The 24,458-nt window shown below is 53.5% G+C and overlaps 1 protein-coding gene across 4 annotated transcripts; it reads right to left on the minus strand.

Annotated features, from left to right (window-relative positions):
• Nucleotides 1-4,520: 4,520 nt before the first annotated feature.
• Nucleotides 4,521-23,052, minus strand: BCAN (brevican). Of its 4 annotated transcripts, XM_066362170.1 has the most exons (15): nt 22,850-23,052; nt 18,943-19,053; nt 17,931-18,305; nt 17,424-17,598; nt 17,020-17,147; nt 16,233-16,526; nt 14,044-14,277; nt 12,899-13,534; nt 9,373-9,480; nt 8,646-8,804; nt 7,974-8,056; nt 7,462-7,606; nt 7,007-7,197; nt 4,866-4,911; nt 4,521-4,658 (listed from the first exon to the last, which is right to left on the minus strand). In XM_066362170.1, the coding sequence occupies exons 2-14, from the start codon at nt 19,031-19,033 to the stop codon at nt 4,894-4,896; spliced, it is 2,637 nt and encodes an 878-aa protein (XP_066218267.1). In that variant the 5' UTR covers nt 19,034-19,053; nt 22,850-23,052; the 3' UTR covers nt 4,521-4,658; nt 4,866-4,893. The 4 variants fall into 4 exon arrangements, with proteins under 4 accessions (XP_066218267.1, XP_066218265.1, XP_066218264.1 ...); XM_066362168.1 differs by having other exon boundaries at nt 4,521-4,911; XM_066362167.1 differs by lacking the exons at nt 4,521-4,658; nt 4,866-4,911 and adding an exon at nt 6,179-6,689.
• Nucleotides 23,053-24,458: the final 1,406 nt, after the last annotated feature.

The raw sequence follows: 24,458 nt of genomic DNA on the forward strand, positions 1-24,458 counted from the left end.
CCATCCTGGGCCTCGCCATATTGCGACCAGAGCCACTCTAGCGCCTGGGGCAGAGGCCGAGGAGCCATCCCCAGCGCCCGGGCCATCTTTGCTCCAATGGAGCCCTGGCTGCGGGAGGGGAAGAGAGAGACAGAGAGGAAGGCGCGGCGGAGGGGTGGAGAAGCAAATGGGCGCTTCTCCTATGTGCCCTGGCCGGGAATCGAACCTGGGTCCTCCGCACGCTAGGCCAACGCTCTATCACTGAGCCAACCGGCCAGGGCCAGGTTTGAATTTTAAATAAAATCTGACTACTGTGAGCATGGCCCAGAGTGAGCAAGATTGCTTTAGGATGGCTACTGCAGGGGGATGGGGAGGAGGCACAAAGGGGCAGCAGAGTTTTAGGACTTGTGCTCCACTGTGGGGCCTGGGGGATATGGCGGCAGAGGCTCCTAGGGCTTTAGCCTGGGTAGCTGGGAGATACTGGCCCCATCTCTGAGCTGGAAGATTCTGCAGGAAATTGTGAGCTCTAAGAGGGATGCCCAGGAGGAGGGTGAGACGTGGAGCTCAGGAGAGAGGACCGGATTGGAGACAAAAATTAGAGAGTTCTTGGCCTAGAGGTTGCCCAGACAGAGCCCTCAGGGAACCCTGGGCAGAGAGGAGACACTTGGGTCGGGGCAGGAGGAGAGGTCAGAGAATAGGAGGACCAGGGGACTGTGGCACCTGGGTAGACCCTGTAAGGTAGAAAGCTCCAGAAAACTAGGCCTTTGTCCAGCCCAGTGCCCGGAGGAGGGGGGCAAGGGTGTTCAGTAAACTTGGATTGAATGACTATGATGAAGTCTGACAACAGGAAGCACTTGGGAGGGTGGAGTCCCCAGCACCCTCCCCCTATGAGCAGGACAAGTGGGAGGTTATTCTGGGGCCTCCTCTGGGTAAATATAGCTTCTGAGTGGGGACGGTCCCCCACCCCCAGGTGGCTTCCTCGTTTGTTTAGGGCCTTTCCTTATAAGGCTGTGCAGGCTGAGGGCTATAGAGGGTGAGGTCAGGGCTGAGCTTTCCATTCAGCCCAGCCCGATGCTGTTCCTGTTGCCCCTGTGGCTGCCAGAGTCTGAGAGGAAATCGAAGGCCAAGGCTTTGGGCTCCAGCCAAGGGAGCTCAGAGTGGGGCTTCTTAAAGGGCCCCGAGCCTTTATGTCTGCTGTGAGAGCCCAGTTCAGGGACTGGGAGAGGGAGGGTGTCCCTTCCAGGGTTCTCTCAGAAGGTGGTGTTGGGAACCCTGGTTTTCCCTCTGTATAACTGGCTCATCCTCTGAAGTTTTGTGCAGCTCTGACACCCTGGGTCTCACCTTTATCTCTTCTGCTGCAAGGGCTGCTCCTCTTGCTTTGGCCTCTTCAGAGCAAAGACTCATTCATTGCTGCCAAAGGCCCTGGCTCCTTAGCGCCCCCTTCTCAGTCCCTCTTTGGGGAACCAGCTGCTGCCACTTGACCCTGTGGTGTCACAGCTGCTGTCAGCAATGTCATCCTTGCCAGGCAGGGAAGGAAGAATGTGATTTCATTTCAGCTGGAATGTGCCCTCTGAGGCTGTCCATAGAGAGGGGAGGGAATGCAGACTAAGTTGCCCAAGCTGAGAAAACCCAAGAGGGCCCTGGGCTTGGGAGGGGCTCTTGCGTCCTCACTGGGCCCTGCCCCCAGGCCATAGGGAGGCTTAGTTCCAGGAGGCTCCTGCAACAGGACGGACCTTCATAGTAGGTGGGAAAAGAAAAGGCTTGAGAATAAAGAAAAAACCCAGGCACCTGTTCCTGAGTCCACAGACCCACCTTAGAAAGATAGGAGGAAAGTCTCAAGTCACCCAACTGTGGAGGAAGGACTTGGCTTGGGGCAGGAAGAGAGACAGAATGGCCCCAGGTGAGGGCCCTCCAGGCTGCAATGGGTAGTAGAGGAAAACATGGCCCTGTTTCCTCTCAGTGTTCAGAGTTCCCTCACACACCTCCCTGCTTCCGTCCACCCTGGGGACCCCTTTTCCTCTCCCCTCTTTCTAACCCAGCACCCCAACACCCACATCAGGCTTGCCTCTTTGCCAACATTTCAGGAGCAGTAGACTCCGCCTCCTTGACACCCACTCTTTCCTTAAGTCCATTATTCCAGGCTCTCCACTGTGGATGCCCCTCCTGTCACCTAACACCTGTTTTTGTTTTTTTCTAACACCTGTTCTTGATGCTGTGGCGCCAGTCCCTCTTGCCCCAAGCCCCAGAGTCCCAGGTCCTAGCGCCCTCTTGCCCCCTACAGACTTCTCCTCTCCCAGCTTCACACTGCCCTCCCTTTAGCCCTACTCACTCTCCCCGCCCCCATAACTCAGCTGTGACTCCAGAAATAAACAGAGGCAGGAGTCAGGGGGCCACTGTGAGGAACCACTTCCCAGCAGCTGTGGACTCAGCTGCCGATAAGACAGAGCCCCAGGGTCCCAGGAAGGGAAACTGGGAGACTTGAGCGGTAGGGAGATGCCTAGCTGCTCTGGGTCCTCTGGGACTTCATCTTCTCGGCTGAAAAGACGCCTCCCTATCAGCCTCACTCTCCACTCACTCTTCTTCCCCATCTCCTCGTTTCACTTTTCCTCTGTCTTCCACTTACTTTTCTTACTCCTCCCTGGTTCCTTCCAACTCCTGAATCACTTGATATCTCCTGGATTTCTTCCTTTTTTCTATTTATCTCATTTGCCAAGAAGTTATATGTCAAGGAGAACTTCAACTCGCCTTCAAGGGGAAACTAAGGCAGGGAGCCTTCCCTTGTCAACGTACTAAGAGTTCCTAGATTCCACTTGGAGTTCACAGGACATGGGTCAGGTGGCTGTGGGCTGCTTCCCCTAAGTGCTCCAGTCCAAAGTGGTCAACGGCCTTACCTCTGTTAACAAGCTGTCTAAGGAAGAGCCACCCACCAGGTGATTAAGTAGAGCTGAGTCTCTCAGAGGGAATTTTCTCACATTTTTTTCCTTTTTCCTCTTTTGTTTTCCTCCTCTCCTTCCCAACCTCTTCCTTTCCTTACTCCTGGAAGGAGCCCTCAGCTCCTGCCCAGACTGAACTGTCTATGTCTGTTTGGGCACTCCGGGCACTTCAGCTCCTTCCAAACACCCTGGTGCTGTCTCCCCAACCCCTGCGGGATCCTAAATCTACCTGAATCTCTATCCTGAATCTTTCAGTTCTTCCTTCCTAGGAGGAAGGAGGTTGCTTTGTAGCAGGCAAGGCAGAAGTTAGATCACAGGAAGAGCCTTTAGTCTGGGGCAGGGGTCCCCAAACTATGGCCTGCGGGCGCATGCGGCCCCCTGAGGCCATTTATCCGGCCCCCACCGCACTTCCGGAAGGGGCACCTCTTTCATTGGTGGTCAGTGAGAGGAGCATAGTTCCCATTGAAATACTGGTCAGTTTGTTGATTTAAATTTACTTGTTCTTTATTTTAAATATTGTATTTGTTCCCATTCTGTTTTTTTTTTACTTTAAAATAAGATATGTGTAGTGTGCATAGGGATTTGTTCATAGTTTTCTTTATAGTCCGGCCCTCCAACGGTTTGAGGGACAGTGAACTGGCTCCCTGTGTAAAAAGTTTGGGGACCCCTGGTCTGGGGAATAGTAGAGAGAGATCTGACTGCAGCCTCCACAGAGAGCCCTCCCACCCACAAGGGTCTGATAGGCTGAGCATTTTTGGAAGTCTTTGGGAGCTGCTGTGTCACAGCAGGCAAACAGGACAATGGGGCCCTTTCTCTCTCTGCATACGAGCAGGCCCACAGACAGGGCCTCAGGATGGGACAAAGGCCCCAGTGAAGTCAGGGCAGTGTGTGTAAGAGTCAGGGGTGGGGATATGGGGAGTGGAGAGGAAAAAAGAGGTGGGGTGTGTGTCAGATCAGCTTTGGAGGAAGCTGGGGTCCCTGGCAGTTGAGGACCATGAAGGCCCATCTCATCAGGCTTTCAGGCCCTTCTGCAATGCCCAAGGCCTGACTTTCACCCAGGCTGGACCTCCCTGTTCCGTTTATACCCATACACTCTCTGACTTCCCTCTCATCCCCAGAGAACAGGAAACCCTGTAAGGGACCCCGTTTTAGACATGTGGGAAGGGCTGAGGGTTTAACCACAGATCCAGGGACTTGGCAGTTCTGTGCTATGTCCTGAAGACAGAGGCAGATATAGGTGTACCCCTACTCCCAACTTTCCAGAGAGACAGACGGACACTTCATAAGGGGCCAATTTTCCCTCCCCAGGCCAAGACAGGTCCCATTCTCTTTCCCTCGCGCGCGCTCTCTCTCTCTCTCTCTCCCAGAGCAAGGGTTGGATTCTGTGCAGGGTGTTGAGTCACCCCTAGTCCAGTTCCCCCTTTCCCAGGAAACCCAACAAAGCCTCTCTCCCTCTTTTTTTAAAAAACACATTTATTTTATTGATTTTAGAGAGAGGGAGGAAGAGAGCAGGAGAGAGACAGTGCCCTGACCGGGAATCAAACCAGCAACCTCTGTGCTCTGGGATAATGCTCTAACCAGCCACGCTATCTGGCCAGGGCTCGAAGGCTTCCGTTTTAAGCAGTCATGCCTAAGCAGCCCAGCAAGTGTTCAGAGAGGGGAAAGGATTCCAGTTCCAGCTCTGTGCCAACCTCTGGACTGCTCCTTATCCATAGATCAGAGAAGATGGTAGACCCCTGCCTGCCGCTGTGAGGGAGGTGCAGTGAGAAAGCACTAAGGTGCTGGGAAGCCAAAGGCCCTTCCCACCAGGGTCTCTGTGGGTAATCCAACCTGCTATCTAAACTCCATCTCTGTGAGCATAGATTTCTCAGAGAACCTCCCCTGAGAACCTGAGGACAGACACTGTCCTCTCATCAGCCTTCTCTTCTTCAGGCACTATGTTCAGAGGCCCACCTTGGTCTTGATCCACTGGTGATTCCAGCTAAATTCCTTGACCCACCTAAAAATGCAAGGAGTGAGCAACTGAAAGGTAGTACAGGATCAAGTGAGGGTTCCCAAATCATCTTCTTTCCTGTAGCTCCTTAAGAAACAGCCCTACTTCCTAGCTAGACAAGGGTGGGTTGTGTGGGGAGGGCCGAAGGTGGGGTAAGTGATCAGAGCTGGTATCTCAGAGACCAGCTGGTTGGGAGTAGTGTACAGGATGGAGAAGGTCCAGGAGCTGGGCAGGGAAGGCCTGGGAAAGCCCTTGCTTTGCTTTGCTGTCTCTATGTCTTTCCCTGTCACTCTCTCAGCCTTTTATTCCTCTGGGTCTGCCTTTCTCTCTTAGTCTTACCAGGTTTAACCGGCTTCTAGGAAAACGAGTAAGAATTGTCCATGCTGGTGAATGTGGTATCACAGTGGGTACAAGCAGAAATGTGTGCACATGACAGACATGGTATCTTGACACAAAGGCACAATTGTGTGTACTGCGATGAGGCAGTGTGCGCGGGAGCGTGCTCGCGCACACTCACACACACACACGCGCGCACACACACACACACACACACGCACACGCACACGCACAGCTGGTCATTCTTTCTTCAGTTCTCAGAGTGACCTCACTATCTTAACCTCCGCTGACTCACAGTCCCAGGCCAGCTCAGCCTGGACGGAAGTCTTACCTCCCTCGCAACACCCCACCCTAGCCAACTGCCCGTTCTCCTACTTGGGCAACTAAGAAAAAAATATATCGCAGCGCCCTCTGGCGGTGTTATAGAACTCCTCCCGCTGGGCTACAACCTGGAGACCTACAAATCATTCCCCAGAGCCCAGCCTCCAACAGGGCGGGGGATGCTCCCTCCTCTCTTATCGCGTGTCCTCTATTCTTGCATCTCTGCCTTCTCTACTGCAAGTAAGTCTTCCTGCAATCTAACCCCCAGACCTGCATTCCTTTCACCCTCACCCATTCCCCACCCCCTCCATCACCACCAGTGAACTTCCTTCTGGAACCTCAGAACTGGGGCACCTCTGTTTTCCTCTCCCGGCCCTCAGCTCCTCCCCAGACTGAACTGTCTATGTCTGTTTGGGCACTCTGGGCTCTCCAGCTCCTTCCAAACACCCTAATGCTGTCCCCCCCAATCCCTGTGGGTTCCTAAATCCCATAAACTCTGGGCAGCTGCTCTGTACCAGGCACTAATCTATATCCTCAGACATCTTGGAAACTTCCTTGACTTTACAAATCAGATAAACCCAGGTCTACTTATCCTGTGAGACTCGTTCCAAGTCCAATTCTCTCTCTTTCAGAAGCATCAAACTTGCTTGGGTGCTTGGGCTCAAATACAGCTTTATTTCCTGCTGGTTTTACAGGTACACCATCCTGTAAACTCATTCCCTTGGAAAACTGAGAATGAGCGGACATAGAGACCCCGGGGGAATGGAGGGGACAGAATGGCTGGCCAGGAGAGGACAGTTGAGCCACTTAGGAACTACTCAGGGCCTTGAGGGAAAACCCTGATGCTCAGTGTAGGAGTGAAGGGGCCTTGGCTGGGCTGGAGCTGCCCAGGTATTTATTTCCCAGAAGCTCCTCAGGTACTGTCACCTGGACTCCCGCTCTACCCTTCTCATGTTGTCAGTTCCCTTGGTGGGGCATGAGGGCATTGTTGGGGGCTGCAGTCTTCAAGGCCTTGCCCCTTAGGGACCTGAAACAGGACTGGAAGGAGGAGTCAACAGCACCTTCCAGGGCCCCAGTAGCCTCCCCTGCTGTCCTTCTGGGACCTTCATTGGGCGCAGATCTCGAGACTGGGGAAAACACACACACTCACCCTCCAACCTGGGCTCCTCTTCCTTCTCTCTCTTCTCAGAGCCCCCTGATGTTCTTGCTCCTGATACCTGACCTTGTCAAACACTTGCCCTGGCTCAGCCCTTAAGAGCCCAGAACTTGGCCAAATGTTCTGACATCAGCATTGAAGGGAACCCCAGAGCATCCAACCCACCTCCTTCCCTCGGCCCCAGAGAAGGGCAGTGATTACTCCAAAGTCACACAGCCAGTGACTGACAGAACTAGGTTTGGAGCCCAGTGCTACTGCTAGTGCCTCCCGCCTCCTCCTGGCACTCACAGGCCTGCGGGGCACACAGGAGATCTGGGCAGGCTCCCAGCGACCATTCTCCTGGCAGCGGATCAGCGGCAGGTTGCGCTGGGCAAGCCCCTCCCGGCACCGGTAACGGAGCACCGTGTCCACCTCATAGCGCAGTCGTGGGCGGCCAAACACTTGAGCGAGGGGTAGCTCTGGTGGGGACCCACAGGACACTGTATGGGAGACACAGTCAGAAACTGGGAACTTGGCTCTATGAGTGACAGTTCTCAGAATCAGGATGAGAAGGAGAGTGGGCTACAACCTGATACAAAAAAGGGCAGGATTCTGAGTGGACCCATCTAATTTGTTATCTCTCCCATACTCGTGGTCTGGGACACATTTCTGACTCTTCCGTGCAGCTTTGCACCCTCTTTCTATACACATATCAGTTCCCCGATCCTGAGCCCCTACCCCTCCTTTCCCCTGTCCACTCTCACCCAGCCCCATCTTGCAGGTGTAGGACAGGTGGTAGTTGCAGGGTACATCACTCCATTGTCCTTGATCATGCCACACCATGACCACGCAGTTCTCTCCCGACAGGAAGTAGCTGTCAGGCTGCCCAGGGTTCCAGTTCTCATAGAGCTACAGGGGTGGGATGGAGAGGTGGTGAGGAGCTCCAGCAAAGGAGCACTAAGAGGAATGGACCTGGAGGATTGGGGAGAAGGAAGGGTGGGAGGGGCACAGGAGAGGACTAGCTAGGGGCTGGGGAGTAGGGGACTCCCGGAAGGGGAAAGGAGAGGTCAGGGGCTTTGGGAGGAGGGATAATGGGAACCAGAAGAGGAGACAGAGGGACACAAAGAAGGCAAGAGGGCCCAGGGAAAGAAAAAGGGCATGGGGAAAGGAAGGAGCCAGAAAAAGGAAAGGGAAGATTGGGGTCACTGGAGGTGAAGGCGAAAGTGCTTCGAAGAAGCGACCCTAGACAGCTTGAGAGGCGGCGGGAGCCTCTCACCAAGGGGACGCCATCTGACCACAGAAAATCGCCTTCGATGGTCCTGTCATTGAGCCCAATCCACTGGTACTCCCGGTATCGATCTGGGAAAGAACCGCAGGGGAAACGGTGTGCAGTGAACTTCGCTGCCAGCAGATGGCAGCCATTCCCCGGGATCAAGCGGTCGGTGGGTGACCGCCGAAGTGCCTCCCGCCCCCCAATCTCTGCGCTACCCTCACTCCAACCTTTGCCCATTGGCCTGATGAAAGTCAGAGACGTGGTGGGTGAGGGAAGAAGAAAAATATCACCCGGGCTAGAAAAGGGAAACTAGAAAAAGTGTAAGAACGTTCAATGAGGTCAGAGTCGGGGAAAGCTGATGGAGGTAGGAGAGCCTGAAGGTGGCCCCTGAGCCACTGCCAAGCTGATGCAGGTGCATTTCCTGCTCGAACTCCAGCCTTCCCTGCCTCAAGCCCCACCGCCCACGTGTGGAATGGAGAGGAGGGAGAGAGAAAGGAAAAGTGAACGAATAGGATGAGCCTCATTCAGTGAGGTAAACCAAGTAATAAGTACCTGAATTAATACATAAGGGGGTTAATTAATTAACACAGTCATTCATTAATTAGTTGATTAGTGAGTGAGTGTGAGTGAGAGAGAGAAGGTCACAGGGTCCCCTCCCACCCGTCCCCAGCCCACTGTTGATGAAGTTCTGTTCCTCGGGCGTGCTGATGCTGGCCAGGTGCGCGCCGTACATTCGGCATCGGGTCTCTGCCTCCTCCCAGCTCCTTCGTGTAGAGAAGTGCTTGTAGCAGGCGCCCTGGAAGGCGTCCCAGCCGGGGCTGCAGGAGTGGAGGCCTGGGGCGCAGAAGGGCGGGCAATTTAGGAGGGAGAATCCGGCAACTCAAAGGCGCCAGATGACTAGATAGGGTCTTGGCTCCTCCCACACCACAGCCTTAGTGGGCGGGGCTCGGCGGGAGGGCGGTGCCAAATAGTTAGAGAACGAGAGGGAAGAGGATCCTGGAGGATCCCTGGTGCCAGCTGGGGACCTTCTCTGAGAGATTGCGGACCAGGGTGAGGGGTGGGAGTCCTGGCCTCGGTCTCTGCAATCTTTAATCCTGAAGAAGGACTGCACGCTTCTCTCTTTCCAGGAGAATAGAAACTGGCATGTGTTGACTTCAAATGCCAGGAGTGTGCTAAGTACTCCTGAGTGTGCTAAATGCCTCCTGTGAGAGGCATTTTGGTTCCACTTAACAGACGAGAAAGTTGAGGGTAGGGCTCAGATAGGTGATTTGCCTAAAATTGGATTCATCAATGACAAAGTCAAAACCAGTTCCCTCCCTCCTTCCTCTGGAACTAGTGCGTGGTGGCAGGGTCCAGGCTTCAGATCTACCCCACCCCACCCCAGCCCCTCAAACACACTCACCAACATCGCACAGGTCCCCCCCATAGCCAGGCAAACACAGGCAGCGGACCCCCTCCTCCTCCTCCAAGCATGTCCCACCATTGTGGCAGGGGCTGGGGATACAGTCACCTGAGGGGGGAGAGAAGTGAAGTGGGGGAACAGGAGAGCATGACTCTGCTGCCTGAGTCCTTCTGGAGAGGGTTCAGAGAGTCCGCAGCCCTAACCCCCTTGTTCTGGGAGCTATGATAGCACCCTAAAAGTTCTTCCTGGAACCTATCTCTGGTTAGAACCCAGCCCTGAATTCTGGGTTTCACCCCACCCCGTCTTCTCTTGACGCCCCCCACTTGAGTATTGGCTTAACTCTGTGCTGGCCATTTGTCATATCCATCAACCAGTGTGGGTCCAGTCTAACAGGGTGGGGTAGGAGGGAAGTGGCCAGGAATGCCCTCAGAACCCAACCCCAAAGGGGAAAGATACTGGGTTGTCAGTCATGAGACCTGGACTCTCATCTGGCTTGTAGCTCTGCTGGGTGACATTGGGCAGGTCACTTTACCTCTCCAGTTTAGTCCCCCACCCCCTTGTCTTTGAGCCAGGTCCCAGAACAGTTCTGTACAGTTGGGGTGGGCTGCAGGGAAATGGAGAACAAGAGAATGCCCACATCCACCAGCAAGTATGGCCTGCCCTTTACTGCTCTTGGGACCTGATATTGGGGAGAGGGATCCAAATGGAAGCTAACCATTTCTCCTGCTGTCCACTGGGTAGAGTCAGTGCCAGGAGCTGAGGGAAGATTCAATACACTTCCCTCACTTTATGCCTTAGCCCCTTTCTCCTGGCTCAGGACTAAAGCGGCAGTGGCCCCTGCTCTCTTGCAATGCTGGCCCCACACATTCCCTCAATATCACCCAAACTCTTTGCCTCCTCTTTTTTTTTTATCTCAATAGATGCTTTCTCCTTACCAGGCTTTCCTTTCACCCTCTAGTTCGGGCTTTCTATAGGTTCATCAGCTTAGAAACCCCTCTGACCCATCTTGCTTCCTCCTTCTGGCTCCTTCTTCTCCAGGCAGTCTTCTTAGACTAACACACTACCCTGAAGGCCTGAAATCTGCTGTTTGGATCCAGTTCCATCTGGCTAGGCCATCTGCTTTCTTCTCTGGACACTCTCTATAGATCCTGGGGTAGGAGGTGGCTGACTGCCCTTAGGCTGAGCCTGGGTGCTGAGCAGCTGTCAGATTCTACTCCTTTCTGGTCCTGATGACCCAGAGGAAGATAACCCCCCAGAATGATAGCACAGGTCAGGGCTCTCAGCCCTGGGAAGTAAAACCATCCCTGGGCAGGACCCTTCAAACCATGGTATCCACCCCTAGCAGCCAAGGCCAAGGCCCACATTACTTCACTATGGCTCAAGATTCCAATGCCTGGTAGGGATCAGAGCAGAGGTGAGAGGAGGAGAAGCTGGAGTCCATTTTTAAAATTTTGCTGGGATGATCAGTTTGGGGTACAATGAGTCAGTTGTTTCAGCACCTCTCCCCCTGTCATCTCCCCACTTGCCAATAGTTCTACCTACCCACCAAGGGGAAAGGGGAGATGTTTTATTTAATTCTTTAAGCACTAGGCTCCACAAAGGGTAGGAGTTCTGACCCGTCCCTCATTCCTCACATTTTCCTGCTCCTCCTATTGTTCTCTCTCCAGCCCTCCAACCCTGGAGGACAGAAACTCTCTAACTTGGTCCTTGGTGTCCCGCCCAGGTCATAGGTCCTCCCCCTTGGCTGAACCTGAGCCAGGATAAGCAGGATGGGGTGAAGAAACTCCTCTTAAGACTTTCTGGTCTTCCTTCCTGCCCCTCTTTGGGACAACTACTATATACAACCAGAAAGCTTTCCCTTCCATTGTGCTGCAACTGCAGGCCAGACCTCTTCTTGACCTCCAGGTCGGCAACTAAGACACGGCACCCATGGTGCTCCTCTTCCCACAAATCCCTCACCACCCCACCAGCACCGAACTCCAGGGCCATCTGTGAGGGAGCCAACAGTTGAAATGTGTGAGCTTAGATGTGATACAAGGATCCCTAGACCACCCTGGGCCATCTAGGAGAGAGGGTCTGGAGACTGAGGACATTCTAGCCTTCTGCAGTGATCTCCACTGGGAAGCTTAACCTTCCCTGAGCAAGTAGGGCTTCTCTCAGACCAGTTCCCTCTTCCTCTATACTTCTCTCCTTGCTTCCTGATTTGTGTCTTCTCCAGCATTAGGGACTTTGAGATCCTTTGGGTTTAGGGAAATTGAAACTATTCTTCCTATGGGGTGAGGATGGTCATTAGTGCAGGGTTAGTAGAAGAGGGGGAGGCTGTGGGCAGTGGGATCAGTTAGATACCATCCCCCAGCTGAGATGTCAGAGTGGAAGAGGGATATGGGCCCTGGGACACCTGTATGCTAGGAAACTGCATCTATGCTAAGAAGGACATTTTTGGTCACTACTCTGTATATGTGGATTTATATTGGAGCCATTGAGATGGACCAGAAATGAATACAAACACACACATGCACAATCCGGGCTGTGGTAGTTTCTCCCCACCAAGAATGAGGGATCACACATCCCAGCACTGGTGCAGACGGATGAACAAAGACTTCTCTGGGGTATGTATACAGTCAGATTTGGGGTCTTAGCATTCAGGGAAGAAAATGGAGACAGGCCTGAGAAGGATACGATGAGATAACAACAAGGGGCTGTTAGGACAGGAAAAGGTTCAGGCTAAAGATGAAAAATGGAAGCAAGGGAAAGAGACACAGAAAGAGAAGGAGAGAAAAAGTGAGGAAGACCACAGCATCAATGAGAAGTATCAAAGAGCTAGCAGTGATGTGAATCTATGGAATGAAGACAGCAGATAGCTGGGGGTAGAGACAGAGGTTACCAGAGTTTTGGTTATAAAGTAATTTAATAGAGATTTATTTCCAAGGCTTGTTTTCCATGAAACAATTGAAAAAAAATACTTCACAGAAGTAGTGGCTTAAGGCTCTGTGGGATTAAGGGCTCTCCTGGACCCCAGAGGTTAAGAGGTGGGGATGAGGTCCCAGGCTTCCCTGATATCAGTAGGAGGTGGCTGAAGGGGATGGTACACAGGACAGGCAGAGAGAGCAATGGGAGGCTAGCCTGGCCCTTGAAGAAGGCAACAGGCGGTGATGGCACCCTAGTGCATGAGACATGTGGGCGCTCTGTGGGGTCCGTGAGATGTGAGTCACAGGTGGAGAGCCCGAGAGTAGGAGAGAGTCTGAGGTGATTAGTGGTGGGGCTTGGGTAATAAGGTGAGGATTTCAGAAACAGGGAGAGGGTCACAAGGTGGGGATCATTGGGGGCCACAAGGGTAAGGAATCAGAGCTGGGATAAAAGTCACATGGTGCAGTATCCAAGATAGGAAATCCATAGGTAAGGGTGGGTAGGAGAATCAAGGCAAAAGACAGGAGATCTGGTGCAAGGACTACAGGTCAGGTGACCCAGAGCTGCAGGGGGAGAAGGAGGAGGAGAAATAGGGAAGCAGAGCCTTGGGCGAAGTTACCTGATGAGGGGGCCACGGCCACTCCACCATGGCTGGCGCTGTCAGTGGGAAGCACTGGCTGGGCCTGCACTGAGGTCCCTGCTGGGTTAATTCTTCCCGAATTCTCTTCAGAGGGGGATTCCAGCTCCCTGGTACCCTCAGGGGCCCGTGTGACTGGAAGCAGAGTAGGGGCATCCTCGGAGCTCCCTGCCTCCTCACTCTCTCCTTGAAGGACCCCAGACAGCTCAGGACCCCCAGTCTCTTCCCCCACCTCTCTTGCCCCAACTGGAGTGAAAGGTGGAGGGGATGCCAGGTTTCCCTCCCTGGGAGTGGACAGCATCTCAGTGGGTAGTCCTAGGGCCTTTGGAGGTCTGGGAGCCTCTGGATCTCCCCTGGGAGGTGGTGATGCACCAGGCTGTAGAACTGCCGACGACAGAGATGCCTGAGAGAGTAACTCCTCTAGGCCCTGCTCAGTGGGAAGAGGGACCTCTGGGTCCGGGCTGCTGAGATCGCTGGGCCAGGCCCACAGGGCCTCATCCTCCACTTCTTCCTCGTCCTCTTTCTTTTTTCCATCCTTGTATTTCTCTTCTTTCTCCAATGCCTCACCTTCCTCTTCTGAGGACCCCATGGGAGGTACAATGGATTGGGTTTCCAATTCTAGGCAAAGCACAGATATTTCAGCACCAGGGACAGCCCCCACAAGAGGACAGGAAGAAGTGGGAAGGGGAGAAAGTCAGCTAGAGAGGTTGAGGCCTGGGGGAGAGGAAGAGTCAGCACTGGGAGAAGCTCTCTTTGCTCCACACCAGAAGAATTTCAACAGGAGTTGCAATGTTGAGGCAACACACGGTCCTTGCATCTCCCTCTCCTGGTCTGTTAAAATTCTCTAGTCTGGTCTGAGTAGGTGAGGTAGAAGAGAGACCAGACAAAGGAGGTCCAACCTTCCCAAAAAGCAGCTCCTCAGTCCAAACATCTCCAGACCCAGAGAGTTCGGAGTGGAATTTTCTGGAAAGGCAAATGTTGGAAGAGGGACAGGAGAGATGTCTTGCACCATTGAGATGCTGAGGAAGGACAGGGTAGAGTTGTGCCACCATAACCCCAGCATCAGGCTGGGCTTCTGCCCCGACCTCTCAGGTGCAGACCTGCTCTGGATAAGGGATTTGTGTTACCTTTAAGGATCCTAGGGACCTCTGCTGGGTCTTCTGGAGTGGAGCTTCCATCTCCTCCATCCTCTAGGATGGGGATGGAGTAGATGGCTCCTCGGGATTCACTCTCTACAGCTTCCTGAGGCAGCTGAAGTTCTTCCAGGGTCTCTGTCACTGTGACAATGGCCTCCAGTCCATTAGAGGCCAGATCAGAGGCTGGGTTGGAGTCCTCAGGGAAGGCAGAGGGCTGAGCAGCATCTGTTGCAGGAGTTAAATGCCAGTTGGGGTTGGGGTTAAATAGGTGGTTTTGTCCTCCCAGGTCATAGCCTACATGTGAGTGTTCTGGGTTAGAGTTAGAGACCGTGAGATTCTCTCAGTTCTCTCTCATATTCCTTGTGGAGCACCCACGGGGCATGGAAGTACCCTAGGACTTCATCACTGATTCCTCAAGCGTTAATCCAGTGCCCACTATGTGTCATTTCAAGCATTCATCAGGGCATTGGAAATAGAGTGGAGAGCAAAGCTTCCTGCCCTCAAGGGAATTTATATTCTAGATACAAATAATAAACAAATAAACATATAATGTTATCATATAAAGGAAAATTAAGGCGAGTAAAGAGACAGGATGGGAAATACTGCTTTAGATAGAATGGTAAGGACAGGTTCAGGGGAGAGATCTTCCCTTGAGTAAGGGATGGAGGCAGGAGGATGGATAAAATGGCCTCTGCACCTTGGGCTCAGGGCAAGGTGTGAGGTATTCCAGTCATCCCAAGATTTTTGAAATGAAAAGGGACAGGCTGCCGTCACTACATGAGAGCTTAAGGGCACAGGGCAGGAAGAACATTCAACAGTCAACATCTAGGATCTCAGTACTGAGGCAGAACAGACTATCTTTCCAGGGTCTGTTCTCTTCAAATAACCAGAGTTCTAGAACAGATTACCTTGTCTCTAGGGAAGTAAGCTAAGAACAGAAAACAAATGAAGTGAGTGTGAAATTGGGCTAAGAAAAACCCTGAGGGCCATCTGTGCTCAGCCAGTTGAAACAGGCCAGCACGTCCTGCCCTTGTCACCTGTTCCAGTAAGCCCTGCGACTGCCAGACCAGCACACCTGTGCCATCACCAGCCTCTGTCTTCCACCTGCTCACAACCATAGTCATTTATTTCTCTCCCCTCTGCTCCTGATTCGGTTCCTCTCTCCACTTTTTCCCAGAACAGTGCTTGGCACATAATCATAATTAGTGCATAGAAGTTTAGCTGTCATCACTATCATTATCTCTCCTGTTCCAGGAACATTTTTAGATGGACCTGTTTTCCCATGGACTTCACTTCCCTATCCACCCCCCCCCATCTCAGGCCAAAGATGTCCGGAGATCTGTCCCAGTGAAAATAATGCTTTTTTCTCAGCCCCTGCTCATGCTGGGAGCAAGGTGTCTTGCTTCCCTTAGAATGGAGACTCCCATGGCAGGAGCCATGTCTTCCCCATTCAAACTTGGGGCTCCCTGAGGGCAAAGGCTGCCTCTTTTCCTCCCATTTCTTCCTCCAGCCCCTTTACCAATACTACAGGCACACATTTGGGACAAGGACCCAGACATGTAATAGCAGTTCCTCTCTATTTTCAGCTACCCTTGGCCTGGGCCCTGTGCCTCTGGGGATCCCAAGCACTGCTCCCCCATCTCCCAATATAAGATGTGGTCAGGAAGCCATCTCTACACCCAGCTGTCCTTGAGGATCTGTTCCCTGTGGGGAAACCTATGTCTGTCCATTAATATTTGATAGTTAAAGGCATGACACCTTCTAACTGAAGGTTCTGGAAATCCTTCTGAGGGCTCTTGAAGGTATTTGGTTAACTAGAGCAAATCATTCGTTGGATTCAAAGAATGTCAGTAATCACTGCTCTACCAATGAGCTGACCAGAAACGGAAACATACTTGGTATCCCAATATAAGAGAAGCAACTTTGAAACTGAGACAAGTCATGGACTACTAATGTGGAGGGAGGTGAGATGCCAACAGTGAGCACTCCTTGAGGTCACACAGTCAAGCCAGAGGGTGTGACCAGAATTAGCACCCTAGGTGATAAGCTAAGCATCACTCAAGCCTCCTTAAGGCAAATGGCAAAGACCTGAGAGGAAATGCTCATCGCTGGGGTGGGACTTCAGGGCTTATTCTGCCTCTGTGATGTTGGTTTCAGTTCCTGCAGGCAGGTGGGCTCACCTCGGAAACAGTAGACATTGAAGCGGCTGTGCTTGTTAGGGAAGCCGGTCTGGTTGGGGAAGAGGAAGAGAGTCTTCACACCAGGCAGGCCCCCACCACAGCGCTGGCTAGGTGTGATGATGGGGTAGCGCACACTGCCATCGGCCAGCCAGCCTGGGCTGCAGTGGTCCAAGCCACCATCCCAGGCTGCGTACAGTTGGCCTGTGGTGGCAATCTCTGCTCCCCGCTCCTGGCAGTATGCCCGTGCCTCCTCCAATGTCAACTTGTCTGGGGGAGCACCCAGGAACAGCTCTCCTGGTGGAGAAGAGGAGTCTGGGTTACCAGGAAGTTAGTAGCCTCTTCCACCCTGGCTTCCCACGGGGACCCTGGGAAAGCTTCTCTAGGCCTCCTCAGTCTCCTCATCTGTGACATAGAGTCAATTATCTTACTTCATAGGATCAAAGTTTGGATAGAACCTCAGGATGGATATTATTGTTCAAAGGAAACTGGCCCAATTTCCTCATGTTGCAAAAAAGGAAACTGAGGCTTACAGATGCTAAGAGGTAGATAGATGCATAGCAGGTAGCAGCAGAATCAAAACTCAGTCTCTTATCACTTGCCTGAGGCTTTGACCATGAACTTGCTTCTATGACAGTGTTTGGAGAGAGGGACATCAATTGTTTCCTTACCTCTGGCTGCCCCCTTAAACACAAGAGGGGCAATGAGGTCCAGGCAGAGGCCCCAGGAGGACCCATGGGTAGCACTAGAGAAGAGGCTTGTTCCCTAGGAACCCCTCAGCCCTAATCACCATTTAGGTCTTCAGCATAGCAGTAGACATCATAGAGGTCACCCGGGTCCACCACTCCATAGTTCCGGACGCCAGGGAAGCCATCCATGTCTCCATAACAGGCCTCTCGTGGAGTCTGGATGGGATACCTGGGGAGGAATGATAGATGCCTTCACCAGGGAGCCATCCCATGGTGACTCTCCTAAATCACATTGCCTTTCCATGCAGTCAGTTGTCCTCCCAGCTCTGCAGGGATGCACACCTCCAGGGCAGGTTCTCACCCATCTTCTGCAGACCAGCTTCATTCCCAGGAGGCAGGGAGCCCTCTATGGCCAGCCTGAGGCAGCAGGCAGCCCCTGGCAGAACCAGAGGCCACAGCTACCTCTGAGACAACTAGAAGCTCCTGGTCCACAACCCCAGCCCACCTCACGGTCTGGTCGGACAGCCAGCCAGCATCACACTGCTCATAGCCCCCAAGGTAGGCTGCATAGAGCTGCTCCGGTGTGGCAATGCGCGCTCCGATGCGGGCACAGGCCTCCTGGGCTCCAGCGAAGGAGAAAGCATAGCGGGCAGAGCCCTCCCGGTAGAGAAAGACGACCCCTAAGAGGCAGAGAGGACTCCTGAGGCATGATCACTCTGCACACTGACCTCCTCTCACCTCTCTTGTCACTCCTCTGTCAACGAAGGACGAAGTCCAAATTAAGCTCACTCTACAGAATGAGGGGCTTAAGTGAAACTGTAGGTAGAATTTCCTCTACTTGAAGAGAGAAAGGAGTAACAAAGGCCTGGATTTCATCAGTCCTTTTCCAACCCAGTCAACCCAGTCTGTGTCTTCCAGGTGTGTTTGCTTCCCCCTCAGACTGTGGATTCCCTGAGGACTGGAGTTCCCTCGCCCCCACTCCGGGGACTTCTCCCCGGTCCTGCCCTCTCACCTTTGACCTTGACCTCCACAGCATCGCTGCTGTCATCTATGCCGTGCTGGACCTCGCAGCGGTAGATGCCTGAGTCGTTGGGCCGCAGCTCGCTCAGCTCCAGTGAGACATCGGTGAGTGATGCCGGGTAGGCGGGCAGAGCCACGCGGAACCGGTAAGCCTCGCTCACTTTGACACGCAGTCCCCTTGCCACCAGCACCTCGGCCTCCCGGCCCCCGGACAAAAAGGTCCACTTGACCCGTGGAGAGCCCAGCACGGCCCGGCGGCTCGTCGGTGGCCGCAGGTAGTGAACATGGCACGGAATGGTGAGGGTGCCGCCCAGCACGCCCTGGAGCGGCTGGGCGCTGGCAATGCGCACGCTGAAGGCCCGGTCCTCTGTGGGCAGATAGGACCGGCTGGAACTTCAGTCCTGGGTCCACCGGGTCCCCGCCCAGGTTTCCAAGACCTGCTCCAGGGTCCCTCAGGCCCCAACCAAGATTCCTTGGTGTCACCTTTGGGTTTTCCTAAACTGTCCCCAATAATCTGGGCCCAGCCCCCAGGGTCCTACAAACCCACTTCTAGATCTCCAGGCCCCTCCCCAAAGTCTCCTAGTCAATTCTGCCCCCCACATTACTGGGCCCCACAGCAGTCTTCTAACCCGCCCCTGGGTCCTACAGCCTTATGCTCAAAATTTTTTAGTCTCTTGAGAGTCTCTCTCAACTCCACCTCTGTTCTGCCTCCCAGCCCCTCCTGCTCTCCCAAGGGTCCCCCACCCTCCACCTGAGGTTGGCAGCCTTGTACCTTGTGCCCTACCCCTAATCTTACCCCCACATTTCACCGCCCTACCACAGCTCATCCCTTATTCCAAGGCTCTCAGTCCAGACCCTTCCCCACAGTCCTCCAAATTCTGTCTCCTCCTCCTTGAGTCCCCAAGCTGGAGGAGTTTGCTTAGAGCAGAACAAAAGGCCACTCAACTTCCATAGGGAAGACGCATGCAGGAGACAGAGAAAGTAGCCCTAAGGGGGTTGCTTACCTGAGCTGTCCCCTTCCAGGGCATCAGCTAAGGCCTCAGGGACCCCGGCCAGGGTCAGGGCTGCCAGCAAGGGCAGGAACAGTGGGGCCATGCTGCAGGCTGATGGGGGGACTTGAGGAAGAAAGATGGGGTTAGACCTCGAGATGGACTTTCCCTGGCTCCCTACCATATCCATGTGGACTGACCCATATCCTGATCCCAGAAGCCCACTGCTTCTATGTCACCATTAACTCTCTGTTTCTGATCCCTTTCTCCCCACCAAGAAATTCTCCAGAGCCAAAACCTTGGTTCTAGTCAACTCTCTGTGTGACTTAAAAGTAAGTTCCTTACACTCTCTGGGCCTTTGTTTTCTTACTTGTAAAAGCACCATTACTACAACCTCACAGCTTGTAAGGAGGCTATGTGCTTTGAGAATGCTTTATATCCTAAAAAATCCTGTACAAATAGACACAGCATCCAGCACACAGTAGGAGCTCAATAAATGCTTATAGCATATAGCATGAATAGGTGAGTGCTATTACACTTAGACTTCCCTTTGTCCCTCCAGTGCCAGACTCTTTCTTGGAACCCAGAGTTATCTCCCATGATACCTACTTCAGCCTCCCTTCACAACCCTGTCCCTTCCTCCCTGAGTACCATATCCTCCCGGCCTCCTCCAGGAGGGCCTTCTAAACTGAATCCAGGCAATGCACAACTTCTCCCCAGAGCAACCCCTCCATGGCCTCCGTCCACTCCACCATTACTTATAAGGACACTCTTCTCTTTACTCCCCAGCATCCTCTGCCCCCCTTCTTAGCTGCCTTCTCTTTTCTTCCTCCCAGCCTTTCCTTTCTGCCTGGCACGGGCTTTCCCACTGGATCTCCTGGCTCAGAAACCAGCTGGGACAAAGACCCTGTCTCTGCCAGTCTGGCCCCCATCCAGCTTCTCCCTTCCCCCAGCCTAACCTTGAACTGGGGGGCAGTCTAAGGAGGGTGATGAGAATAAATGGGAGGGGCCATCTCCCTCCTTGGGTATCAGAAGCTCTGTGAGAACCCAGAATATTTCTGTGAAGATCTCAAAGCATTACACTTTCATGATGGAGGGATACAGGGGTCCCCAAACTTTTTACACAGGGGGCCAGTTCACTGTCCCTCAGACCATTGGAGGGCTGCCACATACAGTGCTCCTCTCACTGACCACCAATGAAAGAGGTGCCCCTTCCGGAAGTGCAGCGAGGGCCAGATAAATGGCCTCAAGGGAGCCGCATGTGGTCTGCGGGCCGTAGTTTGGGGACGCCTGGACTATTACATTGAGAAATGGGACCCAGAGAGGGATACGGCTGACCCTGAGTCCCCAGTGAAGACAAGTCAGGAACCAGGCCAATGGGCCTTCAGGAGGGAAGGCTGCAGAGCTAGTGTTCAATGTCCTCTTTAAGGCTAGACTTAGAGGACCGTGAAGATCCAAGTCTGCATGGAAAAGACCAATGGTGCAACAGGAGACATGAAGATTAGACTACAGGCAAGACTTATTAGAGATCAGGCTTATTCCCCACTGGCTACTCATTCCCACTGCAGGCCTTCATCTTCCCTGCCTTCTCAGGCTCAGCCTTCACACATGTCCCCCTTTCCTGTGCCTGAGCTGGTGAGAAATCCCCATCTTCTCCCAGATTCTCCTGGAATGCCTCCTTACCACTGCGAACTTCTGTTTCCCCCACTGTGACTGGGCAGCATTTCCTCAGGCTCAGAGTCAAGGGAGGAGTGGCAGGAGTCATATGCCCAGGGCATGTCTCTCACCTTTGATGAGGCCAGATCAGAGAAACTGAGACTGGCTCCGGGCATGAGGGCACCTTGAGAGGACTGTTTTCTGGGGTTGGGGGCACTACTTGGTATGAGCAGCCATTGTCTGTGGTGTTGGGGAAACTGTTAGCCATGCATTTGAGCTGTGTCAAGTTCTACGTCCTCTCTCTCTGGGCTAGAGCTGGAGCTGCTCACAGACCTGACTCCTGGCTCTCTGATGCGCGGCCAAGAAACTCATATAGTTGGAGCCACTCTGGGACCCAATGCCCTGGATCCCCTCCTTTTGCTTCTGTTTTGAAGGTGGGGAAATGAAGGGAGAAGGTCCGAGGCTGAGGACCTGGCTGTCTTGGAACACAGAAGGTGCCTCACCCCTACCTCTAGAAATGGGAGTCACTGATCAGAAAGGGTGTATGGTTCTCAGTCAGAACTCTACTACTCCCACCCCACCTGCCAGTCACATCAAGCTTGGGCCTTAGCCCTTTATTGGTATAGCTAGGAGTCCTGAGAAAATTTAGGCATCCCTTATCTGGTGCCAGACTCAGTCCCAGGGGTCCAGGCCTTGGCCTTCTCTATCACACACACCCCACTCCACTCCATCTTCTCATTCTCCAGAGTAGGACACACCACTCTATTCCTAACCTTGAGAGCTCAGCAGTCTTCCTGTCCCTTCCCCTGATGCCATACCAGTGAGTCTTCTCTCCAACTCTCTCCTTCTTGCTCCAATGTCTGGATATCTGCCCTTGTCTTTCATTTCCCAACCTGTTCAAGAAACTTTGCCCTTGTTACATTATCATTCCTGTCTGACCATGGCCGTCCATCTCTCTCACAAGGCTTCATAGACCAATTCACAGAGAATCAAGACCAGGCTCTGTGTGTCTATGTGTGACCCAACAACCACCAACTCCATGTTGAATGTCCACCAGCTCACATTCAAGGTTTGTGCTGTGGGAACCAAGCTCCAGTGCTCAGTAGGGTCAGCTGGGATGCACAGGAGGCCGGAGCTCAGGTCCTAACAGGAGGGAAGCTCTCAGCTATCCTTAGTGGCAGTGTGAGCAGCAACAAGACCCTACACAGTACAGCCAGGCTTTAGCAGGGCTTGCAGGAGTAATTTCAGTTCTGTAATGGTATAAATAGTCCTATTTACTGGAAGCACAACTAATAATAATACTATTAAACATCACCAGATGAGCTATTGTATTGTAGCTCCTCCTAGTATAAAATCTGAAATGTGATGATGCTTTTATCAATGGCAAAGTTAGCCATGACAGCATAGGCAGTGGTGATACTGTGAATAAGTAGGTCTATGAGTAACTACTGTCCCTTGGTATTGTCTGGAATAGAGTAACCACAGATATTAATGGTGATAAACAAAATTGATAGCAAGTCTCTTGGTCCTGTTAGAACCAATGTGGGCAGAGCTATTTTGGAAATATCTGAGGGGAGGGAGTTCCCAGCTCCTGGCAATTCTGGGAAGGAAAACTGGAGTGGTACCTGACCCAGGTCTCTTACTAAATGCCTCCTTTGTATAACCTCAACTTTGAGAGGCATTACATGAATGAAGAACCCTACGTCCAGGGAGGCCAACTAACTTGGCCAAGGTCAAATAACAAGTAAGTGGCAGAATGAGATTCCAGCTCCAGTGGGCCCCGGGATCAGCGAACAGCGGCTCTCACCCGTTGCCTGCGGGCTACGGAAGGTGGCCCTAAGCCGGGTTGCTTTGCTAGGCGCCTCCCGCGGTGCTGCCCTCACGACGCACGGAGTTGGGGGCTGACTCAGACCGCCGCCACCCTACCCATAACAAAGGCAGCGAAGGAGCGCGCAGCAGGGAGGACACGAGGACCAAGAAGGATGCTCCTATTAGCCCGCGGACTCCAGGAAGGCTGCTGGTCTCACTACAAGCAGCAGTGAGGGTGCCAGCGGCAGGGAACGAGATGGCAGCAGGGGCCGTAGGCGCTCCGGGCTGGCCCACCGCGGACCTCGCGGAGGCATCAAGGGTCAGAGAGTGGGGTGCGCCGAAGCCTCGGAGGCAAGGCTGCGGGATGGGGGGCGCGGACTACGGGGCGGCCGGCGGGCGCTCCCGTCTTTCCTCCCTCCCAGGCTCCGGCGGCCGGGCTGCGGGCGCGCTCACCTACCGGCGGGCGGCTGAGGACCGGGGTTAGCGTGCGGCACCGCGAAGTTTGTGGTCTCCTCCCGGGGTCTCCGCCGGGTCCACGGCTCGATCCTGCAGCTTGCAGCTGAGACTGCGGTAGGGACTGCGCGGGCGCAAGGAGAGGCTGGGCCCGCAGGATGCTCGGAAGAGGGCGCAGGGCCGGGCGCCGCACAAAACTCCCTTTCTTCCCCCCGCCCCGCCCTGCCCTTCCCCGGGGCTGCCCCCGCCCGCTGGCCTCGAACACGGTGGGCTCGGGAAGGTCACGAGACTCGCTGCCTTCTCAGAGTCGGTTCCTGGCGGCAGTAGAGAGAGCAAGGACGAACGAAGTAGGACATCCTTCTGGGGATGAGAAGCCGAGAACTTGGAGTAGGGAGGGAGAGTAGGAAGGGCGGGAGGTGGGGGTGGGGAGATCGGATGATGTTGCAGCTGGAGGAATGGAAGTTAGACAGCCAGAGGGACTTCCCGTTGATAAAGGGGAGAGGGGGAGGGACTCAGACTTTCAAAGTAGGAAAAAGGACGAAGAGAAAATGGGAGATTTTGCTCAAGGACAACACCACACACACATAAAATGAGGGAGGGAAGCTCTTTTTTTGGAGGTAGGAGGTGCAAAAGACCTTAGCCATGTCCCTGGAGGAAGTTCTGATTGGATTTTGTCTCCTGTGGTGTTCCCACTTCCTGCACAGAGGAGGAGATGACTTTGCAGCTGGAGGGATGAAGTTATACAGCAGATTCATGGGTTAAGCAAAACAAGTGAGAAACTCTTTAGACATGGGGAGGGGGGTGGCACTGTGAACAGACATTACTGCTCATGCAAACCAATGTGCAAAACGCAGGGGTTGCTGGGAGCCCAGAGGACCCCCTGGCCAGGGCTGTCGCAGATGAATGTGCAGCCTGGTGCCAGGAGGTGGACCTTTGAGTGCTGCCCAGCCATTGGGAACTTCTCAGCGCCCAGAATACCAATGACACCCCCTCCCCAGCTCCAGGGCCTCTGCTTCCCTCTTCTTTCCCAGGCTCTCTCTCTTCCCTCCTCCTTCTTCCCTCCTGGGACTCCAGGCAAAGCCCCTGGCACAGACTGTGAGCAGAACAGCCAAATGCCTGGATTCTCTCCCCTGTATACCAGTGGTGGCCTCAAGAGATGCTTGTCTGAGACTTTAATCCCAATAATCTTCAGCAGCAACCCCATATGTCTCAAAGAAAGTGAGGTGCCTGCAATGCAAATTCAGCCTCAGGTCAGGCTCCTGTCTCCCATCTCAATTGCACCCAAGTCCCTCCTGTATGAGAATTCTGGACAGCCTTCTACCAGCTGCCCCAACTGCCCCATTCATCCCTGCCCAAACTTCTACTCCCAGTGCTGTGAACTTGGTTCCAAGGGCTTTGAAAATCTCACAAAAAAACTCCTCCCCCAGGCTCTGGCCACTCAGCTCTGTTGGTTGGAACATCGTCCTGAGACACCAAGGTTGTATGTTCGATCCCCTGTCAGAGTATATATGGTAAGCAACCAGTAAATGCACAGCTAAGTGGAACAACAAATGAATGCTTCTCTGTGTGTGTGTGTGTGTGTGTGTGTGTGTGTCTCTTCCTTCATCACCTTC

The sequence above is a fragment of the Saccopteryx leptura genome, chromosome 2, assembly GCF_036850995.1.
Source record: "Saccopteryx leptura isolate mSacLep1 chromosome 2, mSacLep1_pri_phased_curated, whole genome shotgun sequence".
Lineage (NCBI taxonomy): Eukaryota > Metazoa > Chordata > Mammalia > Chiroptera > Emballonuridae > Saccopteryx > Saccopteryx leptura.